Source organism: Clytia hemisphaerica, unplaced genomic scaffold (genome assembly GCF_902728285.1).
Source record: "Clytia hemisphaerica strain Z4C2 unplaced genomic scaffold, Clytia hemisphaerica genome assembly, whole genome shotgun sequence".
NCBI lineage: Eukaryota > Metazoa > Cnidaria > Hydrozoa > Leptothecata > Clytiidae > Clytia > Clytia hemisphaerica.
This window is the reverse complement of record NW_027104146.1, coordinates 1,839,679-1,854,197: the sequence shown is the minus strand read 5'-3', so window position 1 is coordinate 1,854,197 and position 14,519 is coordinate 1,839,679. Positions and strand designations below refer to the sequence as shown.

Genomic DNA, 14,519 nt, shown 5'->3' with positions numbered 1-14,519 from the left:
CTATGACAATCTATAATTAGAATTGAAGAATTAAAGCAACATGCAGTGTTTTGGAATCGATTAACAGAATTGTTGTTGTATTCAATATTGAAATCGCCAAGTATTTGATCAACCTCGTTTGTATCAGTTGAGTTTCAGTAAGACATAATAAGTCACTGTACATAAGAGTTTTACACTTTGTAATGTCAATAGCATGTTTTTTCAAAGAGCGAACATTAAGGAGTGAAATTTGAACATGTTGACCAGGAGTCAAAGCAGATGAAAAACTTTCAATTTTATGCAAAGGTCTATCTTTTCGTAAACGTTCGTATTTGCTGCTTTTTATTATGGTAATTATTATTTTATTATCTGCCTCATTGTTTGCACGAATAGCTTTTCTATCATATTCACCAGTCAAAAACAATCCATTTATGTTTGTCATTCTGGATAAACTAACATACATTTGACCTTGATTGAAATATCTCTGTTTAAACAAATCAAAGCTTACTACTGCTGATTGAAGTGTTAGCCCTTGGACTTTATGACTTGTACATGCATATGATAAGACTAAAGGAAATTGAGTTCTCCGAATCATTAAAGGTTTTTCCTTTTTCTTTTCCTTCCGTGTGTTAAAGGTGCTTTCTGCCCTTTCAATCAATATCCAATCATTTTCCCTACACACGTGATCTAAATTGGGTCCTTTTTTACCTGCTAGAACATCATCAAGTTCAACATAGACACCAGATATGGTATTACTGGAATTATATTTAAATCTTTTCACTGTTCCAACTTGACCATTAACGAGTCTATCAGTAATGTCAATATTTTTGCAGATTAAAATTCGGGCACCTACTTTCAATTCTAATACACGGGCAAGACCACCTGTTTCTCTTGCTTTAACAGTTTCAATAAATCTGAGATCTTGGCTTGTTAAATGCTTTGGAACTTCATCTTGTTCAAAAATAATATGCTTTTCAGCTGGTAATTCATTGAGTTTTTCCATGTTATATGCATCGACTGGTTTGTTTTCTGCAAAAATATGAGTTACATTAGAGGGATAATTTGGACTGTCCTTTGCAATAAATCTAGATTTTAAAAGCTCTTTCTTTTCTTCATCTAGCTCACCTAAACGAATTTGATTCAAGAGGTCAATAAAATCAATATCATCTCTCTGTCTCATGATCTCATGAATTTACGCCATAATTCAAACCCAATTATACCATGTACTGTGGAGCAATCTGGTTTATAGATAAAATCTTTAAAATTAGGTGGCAGTTGATACAAATCACCACAAAGCAGAACTGATTTTCCGGCAAAAGGTTTATCAACTTCAAATACTTTGCGCAACCTTTCATCAATGTTTCTAAACAGGCGGCTAGAAACAATGGAAATTTCATCAATCATAATAACTTCCACACATGCAAGTTTCTTTTGTAAATTTTGTTTTAGAGATGATCAAACCGCTGTGGATTGTAGTCCCATTCACGTTAATTGCTGCTACACCCGTCGGCGCAAGCACTAGAATTCTTTCTTTTGCGGGTTCTCCACCTCTGTACATAAGAAGTTTTGACAAAGAATGATAGATTGAAGTGAGTAAATGGCTTTTTTCCTACGCCTCCACCACCAGTTAAGAAAATATGAAATGGCTCAATACATCTAGGCACTTTTGAAGAAAGGTTTTTTACAAAATCTCTTCCCCATTTGTGAACTACACCTACATCAAAAACTTCTCTTTGTTGGTGATTTAGAGATCTAATACGAGCATTCACTTCATTATCTGGGAGCAAAATTGATTCCATTGGAATTGAAGCTCTGGCATGAGTAATGTCATTGTTATTTTCATCATCTGATTCTTCATTATTGTTTGTTCTACTTTGAAGCTCTGCATTTGTTTCATCATTATCTTGTTGTTCAAAATCATTTATGTTGAGTATTAAATCAGCTCTGTACCTTTCTAATGCATCATCTACTAAACCAGCATATGGCTGAATCAAAGAACGGTTTCTCTCAATTCTTTCAATGACACCTGGTTCCAATAGCTTTGCAGTGTAAGTCTTGTGTTCTTGAGACAATAATTCGTTCTCATCAAAGAAGGGTAAGTACAGCATAAGGAGGTGGTGTGCGTAATCTTCAGGGTTCTTGTTTCTGTTAGGCTGATGAAGGAGAAGAACAAGTGGAACTTTGCGGCATTTTAATTTACTTTTTATTGAACAAAGTTTGACAATCTTTGGATAGTTGCTTGATGGATGGTTTGATTCTATCAAATTATCATCCAGCTCATTTGGTTGACAGTCATATTCATCACATTCTTTATAGACAACACTGTAGAATCTTAAAAATTCCGCATAACACATTTCAGCAATAGCTTTATTAGGCCTATCACTGTACCGGTCAAGCATATAATTTTTGAAAATTGAAGTACTATCCTCAGGCAACTCATTAATTTCATCTTCACTAGTCCTTCACTAGACTTCTATGTAGTCCGGGTCAGAAGCAAAATTTTGTGTATAGTTCAACAAACGCTGGTTAAAATACTTTAGATGGGCTTAGTTTAACAACGCGTTCAACTTTATAGCCAAATTTACCTTTGGGAAATAAATGGGAATGAGCTAGTATCTCACAATTTTCATCATTTAACATTGAAAGAGGTTTTCTACCTTGGCCAGGAGCTAATGCTAAAATCTCATTGTCAACTTCGGCATCTGTAGGAGTGTTTGACATTAAGGTTGTTTCATTTGCACTTGAGCGATGAGCATCAAGTGGGTTAGCAGTTATCTCAAGATCCTCGGAGTCTGAATTATCATTTTGTATTGGCCCATTAAGTTCATTACCATCCTCATTAGAAACACTTACACTGCATTAGTTAATTTCACTAGAGTTTTTTTCATCATTAACATCTGAAACATTTTGTATCATTGGCTCGTCACTTGAAATATTGTTGACATTGATTTCTATGTCATGATATAGAGGGTTGTTTTCTTTCAAATAATGTAATATGCGCATGATGAAATCAGGTCTGATTGGTTCAAAAACAACATGACCTTTATATTCTAACTTTCTTTTAAGTTTAACAATAACTAGGCCATTGTTGCTTGCTCTTCTTGGTAAAGTATTAGCAATATCTTCGACATCTATAGGCACATTGCAAATCGAACCTTTAAGTTTGGGAAACTAACCTTTAGGCATTGTTGCAGTTTTTTTGAATAAGATTCGACGAGAAATTAAAATTTTTTCAAGTTTACAAAGAGAATGAAATTCAGATGGTAATTCATCAACAGTTAGGTTGTTTTTAACAGATTGGCAAGGTAAATTATTTTTCTTAAGTTTATTGTGACAAGTTTTGCATATATACAATTGTCCATCAAATGAAATAATTTCTTGATAATATTCTTCTTGCGGCATACTATACTTTTCAGGTGAGTACTTTATAACTATTTGCCTGTAAAGACATCTGTTACAACATACACATATGTAAAAAGGACCTTCATTTACAAGCTCTGGGAATTTTCTAACAAGATTGGTATTTTGCATATTTCTTTCTTTTTGCTTTGCTTTCAAAGAGTTTTTATTCCTTCCATAGTAAACTTTACAGTTGTCATTTGATTTCCTTTTGTTAACCTTATAGCCACATTTAGCTTTTTCTTGTATCTTTTGTTTGTTGTGTGCATAATAAACTTTGCTATGTTCGTTACTTTTTTTTTTATTATTTTCATAATACAATTTATTGCTTTGTTTTTTTTGGGTTTTTTGACGCTTTATGATTTCATTTTCATCAACATCAGCAGTATCATTTTTGCGCTTTACAGATAGTTTTTTTTTGACAGTTTCAAATAATTATTTTGAAGTTTTCGGATTAAATCTTCTTTCAGTTCAGCTATTTCAATGAATTGAATTTGAATGTTGAAACTCTTTTTCCTGTTCTGTTAGATAAAAAAATTGAATGTATTTCTCAAGCTCAAAAATATCGTCAAATTTCAGTACGCAAGACTTTCCTCTAGTTTCATCAAGGAGTCCATGATTGTTACGACTGTGAGAGTCAAACAAGAAAAATCCTTGAATTCTTCTAATTATTGCAATTGTAAAACCATTTATTATCATTACTGAATCAAAATATAATGTTTGAGATTTACTTAATGGGATTTGTAAAAAAGGATAACCATCAATTGATTTAGCTTCACCATGTTCTAAATTCAAGAATTTTATTTTGGTTAGAATACTATTTGTTTCAACAAATCGTGGCATTTCATCAACAGATAGGTAAACACGCACATTTAAGAGCTTATACAATTTGTCTCCTTCTTTTAAAATACTATCAAGGTCTAATGACTTCCAAATACGTGGATGGCGAAATTTTGACCAGAAAATTGCATAAAGTGAAATGGCACTACATTGCATTCCAGCAGTCTCACCAAATAGTTTTCTATTGGCTTGGTTAAAGGAACCTAAAACAGCTTTAGAAATTTTAAAGGGTAGCATATTTGCGAGTTGGATATTTTTTACAGCAGAATTTTCGGAACGTTTGACAGATTACTCAGTGGTAGACGGTAAAAATCTACGAAGTCTGAGCTAGAAATAGACAAATATTTTTGAGTAAAAAGCTTGACGGGTTTGTCTGGGTTAAGTTGGTAGAGTAAGTTAAGTAGGTTTAGTAAGTATAGAAAGAGGATGCAAGAAGTTCGCATGCAACCTCAAAAGTGTGTAGCTGCATGCCTGATAATGACACAGACAAGTTTATGCTATCTTTTATTTTTGTGCAAGTGTAATATAATTACATTTGCAGTTTTCTTTAAATTTCAGTAGTAAAATGAAAAACCAGTGAATTAAAATCCGAAAGAAAATAAGAATCTCAAAATATGAAGAAGAACCAACACAACGTATGTCTGTATGAACATCAAATAATGTTGTTAATTGAAGAAACTGCTTTAAACTGCTTTTCAAAACGAAAGTGACCTATTATGCTCACGATAAAGGAGATCAAAAAAGATATCCTCACGATTAAGGAGATAAAAAAAGATTTAAAACTGCACACAGATTTAAAAGCCCGAAGTACTAGATAAAGTGCTCTAAAAGGTTTTCCAAGCAAAAAAAGTTAATATCGCACGGATATCGCAAAACATTTATTGTTGATATTACTTTCGAAAATCCGCAAAGCTTCTGATTGGTCTAGCACAGAAATTCTATCGCAATGGTCACGTGATCTTGATGGGATTTCATATCTAAAAGTACGACCGACAACCACACAAAAAATTGACTTTTTACATTTCGTGCCAGTGGTTAGGATCTAGCATTTTCATTGTTTTTGAAGCCGGAGATAAAAAAAAGTAGGTTGCAAACGCTATGTCGCATCTCTCAAACCAGTGAAATTGCATATTTTAGTCACTTTGAGTTATTATTTCGGAGTTATTTGACATTTTTAACTGGGTTTTATATTATTATTGTCAAAAATAAAGAATGCTTTTTAAAATTCACACAGAATCATCTTCCAGGCCTTACTCTTGGTCTATAGGCACTGCTAGGCGGGCATTAGTGGCTCCCACCGAGTATCATAACAATTAAAGTATGCACGCATAAATTAGAATTAATTTAATACATTTACAAGGACCGTATAATTATTCATGATTATGCACTTATTTGATTTTAGATTGCAAAGGCCGTCTGTTGTTTCTGAATAATTAGCATGATTATGCGACTATGCGTGTCGCTATTGCGCATGCGATCTATCCGGAGAGGCAGTGCTCATATCCCGAAGTTGAGGAGTATTACGCTCGGAGCGAAGGAAGATATAACGTAGTCTAAATTAAAAACCTTAGGTTGAGCTTGTTTTTAGTTGTCTCGCATTTCAACTCCATGTTGTTATTATTAAAAAGCATGTACCCCATTACTTTCGAAATTAAAAAAAAAAAATTAGACTTCATGAAGATTAGACACATTTTTCACACTAAAATAAATGAGATTTGGGTGTTCAGAACTTCTTGCCATATATACATTTTTATATACATTTTTTTCATAAATAACAGTAAGAAATATTAACAAAAGGGATAATAAACATAAAAAACATTGAAACCAATCAGTGGTAGAATGATAAAATATTTAAAGAAATTCTCAAAAAATTCCTGTGTTCAAATACATCTAACAAACCTTTCAAAAAAGTAAAAGTAACAAAAAATGTAAATCACCAACAGTACAATCAGTTTTCACAATGTTCTTCCATCAGATAAGGACCGAGTTCATTTTAACTGTCACAATCATTCTTGGTAATTTAATGTTCATCATTACTTAGTTCACTGTCATTATTTACTGCAGCATCATTAAATTCAGGTATTCTCTTCATGGAGAGAACTTCATTTGATGTTTCTTTAATGTTAACTTGAACATTCCTGTTCAACATTTCACATAAAATGAGTTCTATGTCCGAACCATCATTTTGCAAGAGTTTTTCAATGAGCTTGCGGTCACAACACAATGGCATGCAGCGACTGGTAATTTTCAGGGTGAATTTAACAATCGATGTAGTGAGGACATCTGATTGCGCCATTCCTTGGTCGCAAGTTTCACAAGTAACAATTGAACGAATGTATATCACTGGATTTTTACAGTGTTTGCAGAGATTAATGTCTTTTAACGATGACAGTTCCACACTGGATATACGTCCAACTTTCATTGTGGTGGGTACAGCTAGTAACTTGATAGCACCTTCTAACAGTTCACTTTGTTCCGAGCGATCTGAACCCTTCAAAATGCGATTCCTATTGAATTTGCTCACTGTAATGTGAGTTAGTCGGTATGAGTTGTTAACTTCAAACTTTCCAACCATGTCTGAATATACCGTAAGTGGTTTTGGATGTGGTAAGCTGTTGTCAGTAACCAATAACTGTTGATAAGGAAGCATTTCCTTGCTGATTCCAGGTATGTTTGTACTTGTGATCAAGACTTCCAGATGAAGGCGAGAAAACATATGTACCTCAGTCATGGCTTCTTTGATTGTGCTGATCTGTATCGGGATTTCATAATGTTCAAAAGGTGGTGACATGTAAACAATATTAGATTGATCAGTGAAAAAAAAATCACCATTGGTTGCTCCTGAAACATGCGTGATTGTGACTCCTTTATCTACAGTTTTTAAAAACGATCCATGTTGATTCACATCGTATACAACCAGCCTTTTCTCCATTTTTTCTTGTACAAGAATGAAAACTTCAAAATATTTTGACTTTGGAGGACTCACATACGATACAAAGCCAACCAAGTCGGTGAGATCTAAAATAAACGACAAAGGTAAAAGCAGACTCTTCAGATCAATTTGGTCAATAATTTACAAAATCGGCAGCAGGGTTCAATCCCTAAATGGATACATTTTTTTCAACTTTCAGGCAAATTTTCCAAACTTCAAGATGAGAGATTCAATAAAAACTTTGAAAGGCATGAAGAAGATTTGTTTGGAAATTTCCCCTTTTGACAGGGGATCTATGTTCCACCACACTTTCCATCATCGATTGAACCCTGCCTACAAACTATACTACACTCGAAATTAGTCTCATTAGAGCTTTGTGAAATAGGAAAAAAGTTTGTATGTGGCCAATATTAAATGAATTTGGACAGTACCGTTTTAGTAATTGGCATGAATTTTTATCCTGGTTTTCAAAACAAAGTAGCACTTCTCAGACAAAACCTTTCTTCCTAGACCAAATATTTCACACTATTAAATATTTAATAATTACCTTTATGTTTGCGTTTTCTAGGAGTGTTAAAGTCAGCCATTTTATAGGTTGACAGTTGATATTTCGATTGAAAGGGCATCCTCGTGTGAAACAAGGCATATCCCAAATATATTTTGTGACGCGCACCGCTTCCCATTATTCCTTAACTCTCGTATATAGCTCAAAACAATCGTATCAACGACCGGTTTCGAAAAGTGCTGGGTCAAAAATTTACATTAAGTCAATCTGAAGATATCGCTCAAAAACTGATTTTGACGTTATAAAATACATCGAAAAAACACGTCATGAGTAAGATTCAAATGACGTCATTACGGCGATAACTTCAATTCTATTAATGCAATCAACACCAAATTTTGACTGGAGTTGTAAATTAACGATTCTGAAATATTTGTTAAAAACATTTCAGAATATTTAAGGGACCGTGCACAAACTTTGTTCCAATCGTTTCAAAAAAAACCGTTTAAGAAGAAACAGTTAAACGATTTTTCAAATGATAAATTCGTTTGAAAATCGTCCCATTTATTTTTTAAAACGATTAGAAAAACACGAAATCGGTTTTATTCGTTTCATTCTACCAAAATTCGTTTTAAATCGTTTCTTTTAAAGATAAAAATCGTATCGTAAAAAGAAAAAAGTCGAATCGTTTCATTTGGATACAATTCGTTTCAATAAAAAGAAAATCACTTGAAAGGATTAGAATTCGTTTCGATTATAATAAAATCGTTTCTTTTTGGAACAAATCGTTTCATTTAGAAACAAATTGTTTCTTTTTGGAAACAAATTGACCCCTGTCTCAGTGACCCGGTGGGAATTTTCTAGCCACTGGGGATAAAATGGAGCACCTAAATGCTGTGCGGGTGAGAGTTCAGTGTAGTTTTTCAATGGGGATACATGATATTTCTCTAACGAAGGATGATTTTTTGGCCGATTTTTCCAGTAGGTGGGGGGTTCCTACCGGGTCTGTGATACAGGGGTATACAAAGTAAAACAAATTGAAATAATTGTTCTTGCTAGAGGGAAACTACCAAATTTTCAAATTAAACACGTCGATTTGAGAAAGCAATTTTACAATTTTGGAGGTGTTATTCAGAACGAATAAGGCAAACTTTTCTTTCTGGTTATCCCTTTCAAAAAATCATCAAACATAATCAAACAAAATAATCAAACAGCTAAATATAAAACAAGTAAGGTGAAAAATTTAATGATGCATCAGAAGCATATGTCTTTTTCTATCTGCATCTGAGAAAAAAGAATAGGAGCATCCTTCTTTACACATTCCGTGAGAGGTTGTCTTTTTTCTGTTGGAGTGAGGATTTCTCAACATTTCCAATAAAGATTTATAGTGATTTTTGTAAACTTGGCTCCCTTGAGGAACGGGGCAAGAACCTCCGAACAGTTTAACAGTGTCTAGAAATTTGTTTTCTCTTAATGGAAGTTCTTTACAGTGATCGCACGTGTCATTCTGGCAACGAAAAAACTCAAGTTGGTATGCTTTTCGATTTGAATGTTTCACAAGAAAAGAGTACACAGTTTGAAGGGCTTTTAAATCTTCGCGTTGTTTAAGCTTCGTTTTGTTGGTGTTGGTGAATTCTTTGAAAATTTTGTGTGTTTCCTTGATAGGGTTGATCAAGGGATCATCGCTAAAGAAGTTTTTCGTTTTAATACGAAAGCCATCATAAATCTTTCCATCCCAAAATTTTGAACAAAGTTCAGTTGCGTTATCTAAAACTTTCAACCAACCAGCTTTGTCATTAACATCAGGTACCTTACCATCTATATCATCGGGCAGCACAACTCCGATTATCTTTTTGGTTAGAAATGACCAACTGCGCTCTATGGGATTAAACCGAGAATGTCCTGGTGCATAGCATTGAATTACCAAAGAATCTAGTTTAAGATTCTTCCAGAGATAACCCATCGAAAGAAAGTTTATAACACCTTTGACAGACCAATCTGGACCTCCATCAGCTATTAAAACCACATTATCGATAAGACGAATTTTCTTTTCTCCTAAAATTAATTCCATCAAGTGATTTGCATGCAAAACATTGGTGGCCTCTATCACCCGAGAAGGAAAAACATGTACTTTAAGAGGTCCGGAGAGTGGTCTTTTCAACTTTTCCCTCCCAACTCTGTCAATACAAATTTTTTTGTTGAGTTTCTTAAGGCCTGTTAAAGATGAATCAACGGAGCGACTTCGCCTTTTTGAGTATATTTCAAAATTACCACGACGTGATTGAACAGAGGAACTTCTAAAAGTTCTATGCTGCAATATTTGATATCCTGCTGGCACAAGTTTACAATTTGAATGAGGGAAATCGTGATCGTTGTAATTTGGAGAGTCCTCAGTTAAATAAAACGTTCGAATTTGGCTACGCCTGCTGGTTGCTGGAATGCCTACCTCGACTTTGTTTTTATTGTCAACTGACAATGTCAATGTGTTATCTGAACACAAATACGAAAGCTTGTTGATTAATTTCACCTGAGCAGAAGTAAAATGAAAATCTGGGTGTTCTTTTTTCTCTTTAGTGTTTCTTTTAGGAGGCACTCTTGCCTGGATAAAACCTTTGTATCTTTTACTTGACATTGTCCCTTTTCTTGGTGGATTTAACAGGTAGTGCACGGCTTTACGGCTCATTGAAATCCCATGTTTTTGTAAAACATGTTTTGATATGTCATCTAATGAGACACCGTTCGTATACATGACGTCATTTCGGCGACGAAGATGAGCAGCCGACGTACTTTGTTCGATGAAGGTTTTGATTGATGCAATGATTTCAGGATGTTTTGAAACAATACTAGGGCGTCCAACTTTCTTCGAATTGGCTAAAACATAAAATATAAAGCAAGCTACATAACAGAAACAGTTACAAGCAGTGGTAGTACAGTACACCCCTGTATCACAGACCCGGTGGGAACCCCCACCCACTAAAAAAATCGTCCCGGTTAAAAAAATACCACGAAAAAGTATCCCCATCGGAAAAAACTGAACTCTCATCCCCACTGGCAACAACAAACAATTTGTAAATTCCCACTGGATATTCGAGCCGTAAACAATAGAATTTGAAATTCCCACCCAAATAAATCAGGAAATTTTTCATCCCTCGTTAGCATTTAGCTGCTTCATTTTATCCCCAGTGGCTGAAAAAAAAATCACTTTCATCTTCACTTTCACTGCCAGTGTCAGCATCGTCCATAATAATTTAATTTAAAAAATGTAAGTGTTGTCATGCTTGGTAACTTGACGCAGAGAATGATGTTAACTCTCGAGTCGTAAAAATTTAATAATACACTTTTTCAATTTTTTCATCAAAAGTTTTGAAATCGTTTTCAGCGATAAACCAATCTCGTGTCCAGGCTCTTTTTTAATACACTGTTTTTAACAAACCATGAACAAAGAAAAAGGGCACGAGGTTGTCAAAAATCGTTTCAGACTTATTTTGATGTTTCAGATCGCAATCCCTTTTAAATGTATTCCAGCATAGCGAATTAACCCCGTTTTTACGCTGTTTCAAATTGTTTCGTAAAAAACTTATTTTGTATCAACATTTTATTTTGCATTCTTTGGGTAAGACAACATAGCTATCTTTTAGACTGTTTTGGTCGATTCCTTCTTTGGTAGTTTGTGTACGAAACGTTTTGGCCGTTTTGGAGAAGTTTCGAAAATCGTTTGATAAATCGTACCAAAAATCGTTTCAAAAATCGTTTTAAAAGTCTTTTCGAAAATTTTTTTTAATGTTTAAAAATAGTTTTCGAACAAAAAAACTATTTTCGAACGTTCCAATGAAATGTTGCTGAATACGTGACTGAAATGACGTCACCGTTTTTTGTTTTAATTTCTTTTTCTTTTTGCTCTGCTTTTAGAGCAATGCAATAAACTTCTCTTTGCTCTTTGAGTCGATACACGCTTTTTTTTATAAAAATGGTGTAAATCCATTTCATCATGGATATTCTTAACTTTTTTGGGAGATTTATCCCAAAACATTCTTACAGCATTCTTAGAATCCTAATTCAGACTAGATTTAACATTTAGTACATACGTCTCAAGCATAAAATGACGTTTTTGTGAAAGGAGTGATCCTTACTTGGGAGTAATTGACAATTTATAATTGAAAATGCTCTAAAAATGGCATTCTTAGCTTGAGTACTCTCGGGTACCTAATAGCCGCCCAACCCCCCCTCAAATTAATTTTTTGAAAATTTTCCACCCAGGACATTCTTATTCCAGCCCCCCCGCTTATTAATTTTTGGGAAAATGTTTTTGAAAGTTCCCTTTTTTGTCTTAATTCTGCTGTATTAGCCTCCTTTTCAAACATTTTCCACCCAGGACATTTTTATTCCAACCCCCCCGCTTATTAAGTTTTGAAATTTTTTCCAACCCCCCTGCTTATTCCAACCCCCCCGGCTATTAGGTACCCGAGAGTAGCAAAATTCCATGACGGTGATATTCTTAGCATTATTCTTAATTAGTTGGCCATTTTTATCATGGACATTCTTATAAAGTGTATTTTTATTTAAAAAAGCGTGTATAAAATTCATTTCAACAAAATTCGCTTCGAACGATAAAACCCTTTCAGCCTTTTTCAAATCGTTTCAAAAATCGTTTCAAAAATCGTTTCAAAATTCGTTTTAAAATTGTTTCGTTACAGTATTACTTTTCGAACAAAAAACAATTTTCGAACGTTCTTAATGTTGCTAAAAACGTGACAAAAGCGAATCAGTATAAGTTTTGAGTTGTTAGAGTTTGCTCGCATTGCTCATTGTGCTCGCATTGCTTATTGTGCTCACATTGCTTATTGTGCTCGTATTCGTTAGAGAAGAATGGATTTAAAATTGAAATCAAAGATTCACGCTCTTGACCCGGAATCAAAACATTGGCTGCCAGCAACAATTCTTTTGATCGAAGAAAATAAAATTAAAGTTTCTTGGGTTGGATATCCAAAGGATTACAACTGTTGGGTATCGCTCAACGAAGTACGGAAGCCAATAATCAAACGTGATTTCCCGAAAAGAAATATCCAACTTTTGAAAGACCCTAAATACCTTCAATGTGGTGATGTTCTTCATAATTCAAAATCGAATAAAGAAATTGTTGTGCAAACAAACGACCCTTTCAAGGGAGAGGTATTTAGATATTTATTTGTTTGCGTTTACTGTTTTCAAAATTGACTACCTTAAACGTTGGCTTTATTTTTTCGGCAAAATAAAAAAACTACTTTTTCCCAACGAATGTTTTCTCCGGGGATTCATTTGGGTGTGCTGTGTAAGTTTTGATTGTCTTTGAGTAAATTTGATTCCAAGCTTTTTACAACTGATAGACGTTTTAGGAGTGAGTTATTTCAGGCTAATCTGAGGTGATAGGATTGCAATTCCAAAATTTGTCCCTCTGATCATAATCCTTTCCTATTTTTAGGTGAGTGGACAAGATGGAGAAGTTTGCTTATATGAGCAACTGAGGGACATCGATTTTTCCATCAAGGACATCAACAAAACAAGTAATGATTCCGAAGGAAATAAGGAAGCTGTTAAGGAGAGAAAGGAGGTTGCCACCGAGGGGAATGATGTTTCTAAGGATGAGAAAGAGGTTGTCAGCGAGAGGAAGGAGATTGTAAGTGAGATGAAGGAGGTTGCCAGCGAGAAGAAGAAGAAAGTGACGAATAAGAAGCAACAAAAAGCAGCGACGAATAAGAAGCAACAAAAAGCAGCAGATATTGGTGGCGATGTCAAAATAAATGATAGTAAACAAGGTGGAGATGAATTAGAATGCTTAAGTGAAGTCTTTAGCACAACCATGAGAAAGCCTTCTACGCGATCTTTTAATAAGCTCGAAGGCGCTGTTCTACTTACTGAAAACACAAGTTCTGAAGCTCTCATCACTGAAATGAGAGAGATGAAAGCTGAAATGCAGGAGATGAAAACTGAACTTCGAGAAATCAAGAACCTTTTAAAATCAACAAGTGAGAAAAATGAAAAGATTGACCGCATAGATCAGCGTGTCAAATCCATTGAAAGTATGATCTCCAAAAAGAAAGAAAAGTTCAATATGGAAAACGACAAAGCAATAAATCGACCAAACCCGGAAAGTACCCAAACATCAAAAAAATGACCACCATGTTCCAATGCCTAATCTTCCCAGAATCCTTCCTCCAATATCATCATTTCTAAACTCGATCAGAATCTCTGACAATGCTCACCCCTCGGAGCAGGAAAAAGAGGCTGCCAAAAACTCAGGGAGTTATTTTTTAAGTCTTTTACAGGACAACCCATCAAATATTGACAAGACGACTGAAATACTAACAAAAAAATCAGGGGTAAGCGATAATGACCCTCAGCTGCCCACCATTGAAATCAGCGACATAAGAGAAAACGTATGCGATGCCACTGAACGTAATAATGAAAAGCGAAAAAAGGCAAAAACAATCAGGCAGAAAAGTGGGTGCGCATGTTTTATAAAGGCAGAATTAACAAAGGAGTTTACTTCAGACGAGCTTACAATCGGCCGTGTGAGTGGTTCTAAGCGAAAGTACCTCCAAAATGAAATCGAAACTCAACCATTATCGCCAAAGAGGCTAACACATATCTTGACACAGGCAAAAAAGAAGTTTAAGCAAGAATACGATACGTTGGACATAAATGAAGTCGTTAACTCGAAGTGCAGGCAAGTGAAGAGGAAAGAAAATATGAAAGAACAGAAAGAAGGTAAAACGAGTATCGGAAAGGAACAATAAAGTAAAGTTTTTATTATCAAAGAGGACGTCAGCTCTAATTTTTGCCACACATTTTTCGTTTATTTTCTCCACCGTAGAGTGAAAACAATAAAAA

The 14,519-nt window shown here is 34.5% G+C and overlaps 2 protein-coding genes across 2 annotated transcripts in view; one reads left to right on the top strand and one right to left on the bottom strand.

The window, feature by feature from the left end:
- The window catches only part of LOC136813906 (pyridoxal kinase-like), a 217,365-nt gene that overhangs the window by 17,580 nt on the left and 185,266 nt on the right, over nt 1-14,519 (top strand). The window lies entirely within an intron of this gene.
- On the bottom strand, nt 6,128-7,771 carry LOC136813802 (uncharacterized). Its single transcript, XM_067070291.1, has 2 exons — nt 7,698-7,771; nt 6,128-7,236 (listed from the first exon to the last, which is right to left on the bottom strand). The coding sequence occupies exons 1-2, from the start codon at nt 7,735-7,737 to the stop codon at nt 6,239-6,241; spliced, it is 1,038 nt and encodes a 345-aa protein (XP_066926392.1). The 5' UTR covers nt 7,738-7,771; the 3' UTR covers nt 6,128-6,238.

Excerpts from the sequence above, each read along its gene's own strand:
- LOC136813802 (XM_067070291.1), bottom strand. The coding sequence starts at position 7,737 with ATGGCTGACTTTAACACTCCTAGAAAACGCAAACATAAAG. Across the intron at positions 7,237-7,697 it reads TAGAAAACGCAAACATAAAG|ATCTCACCGACTTGGTTGGC; the intron begins GTAATTATTAAA and ends CGTTTATTTTAG.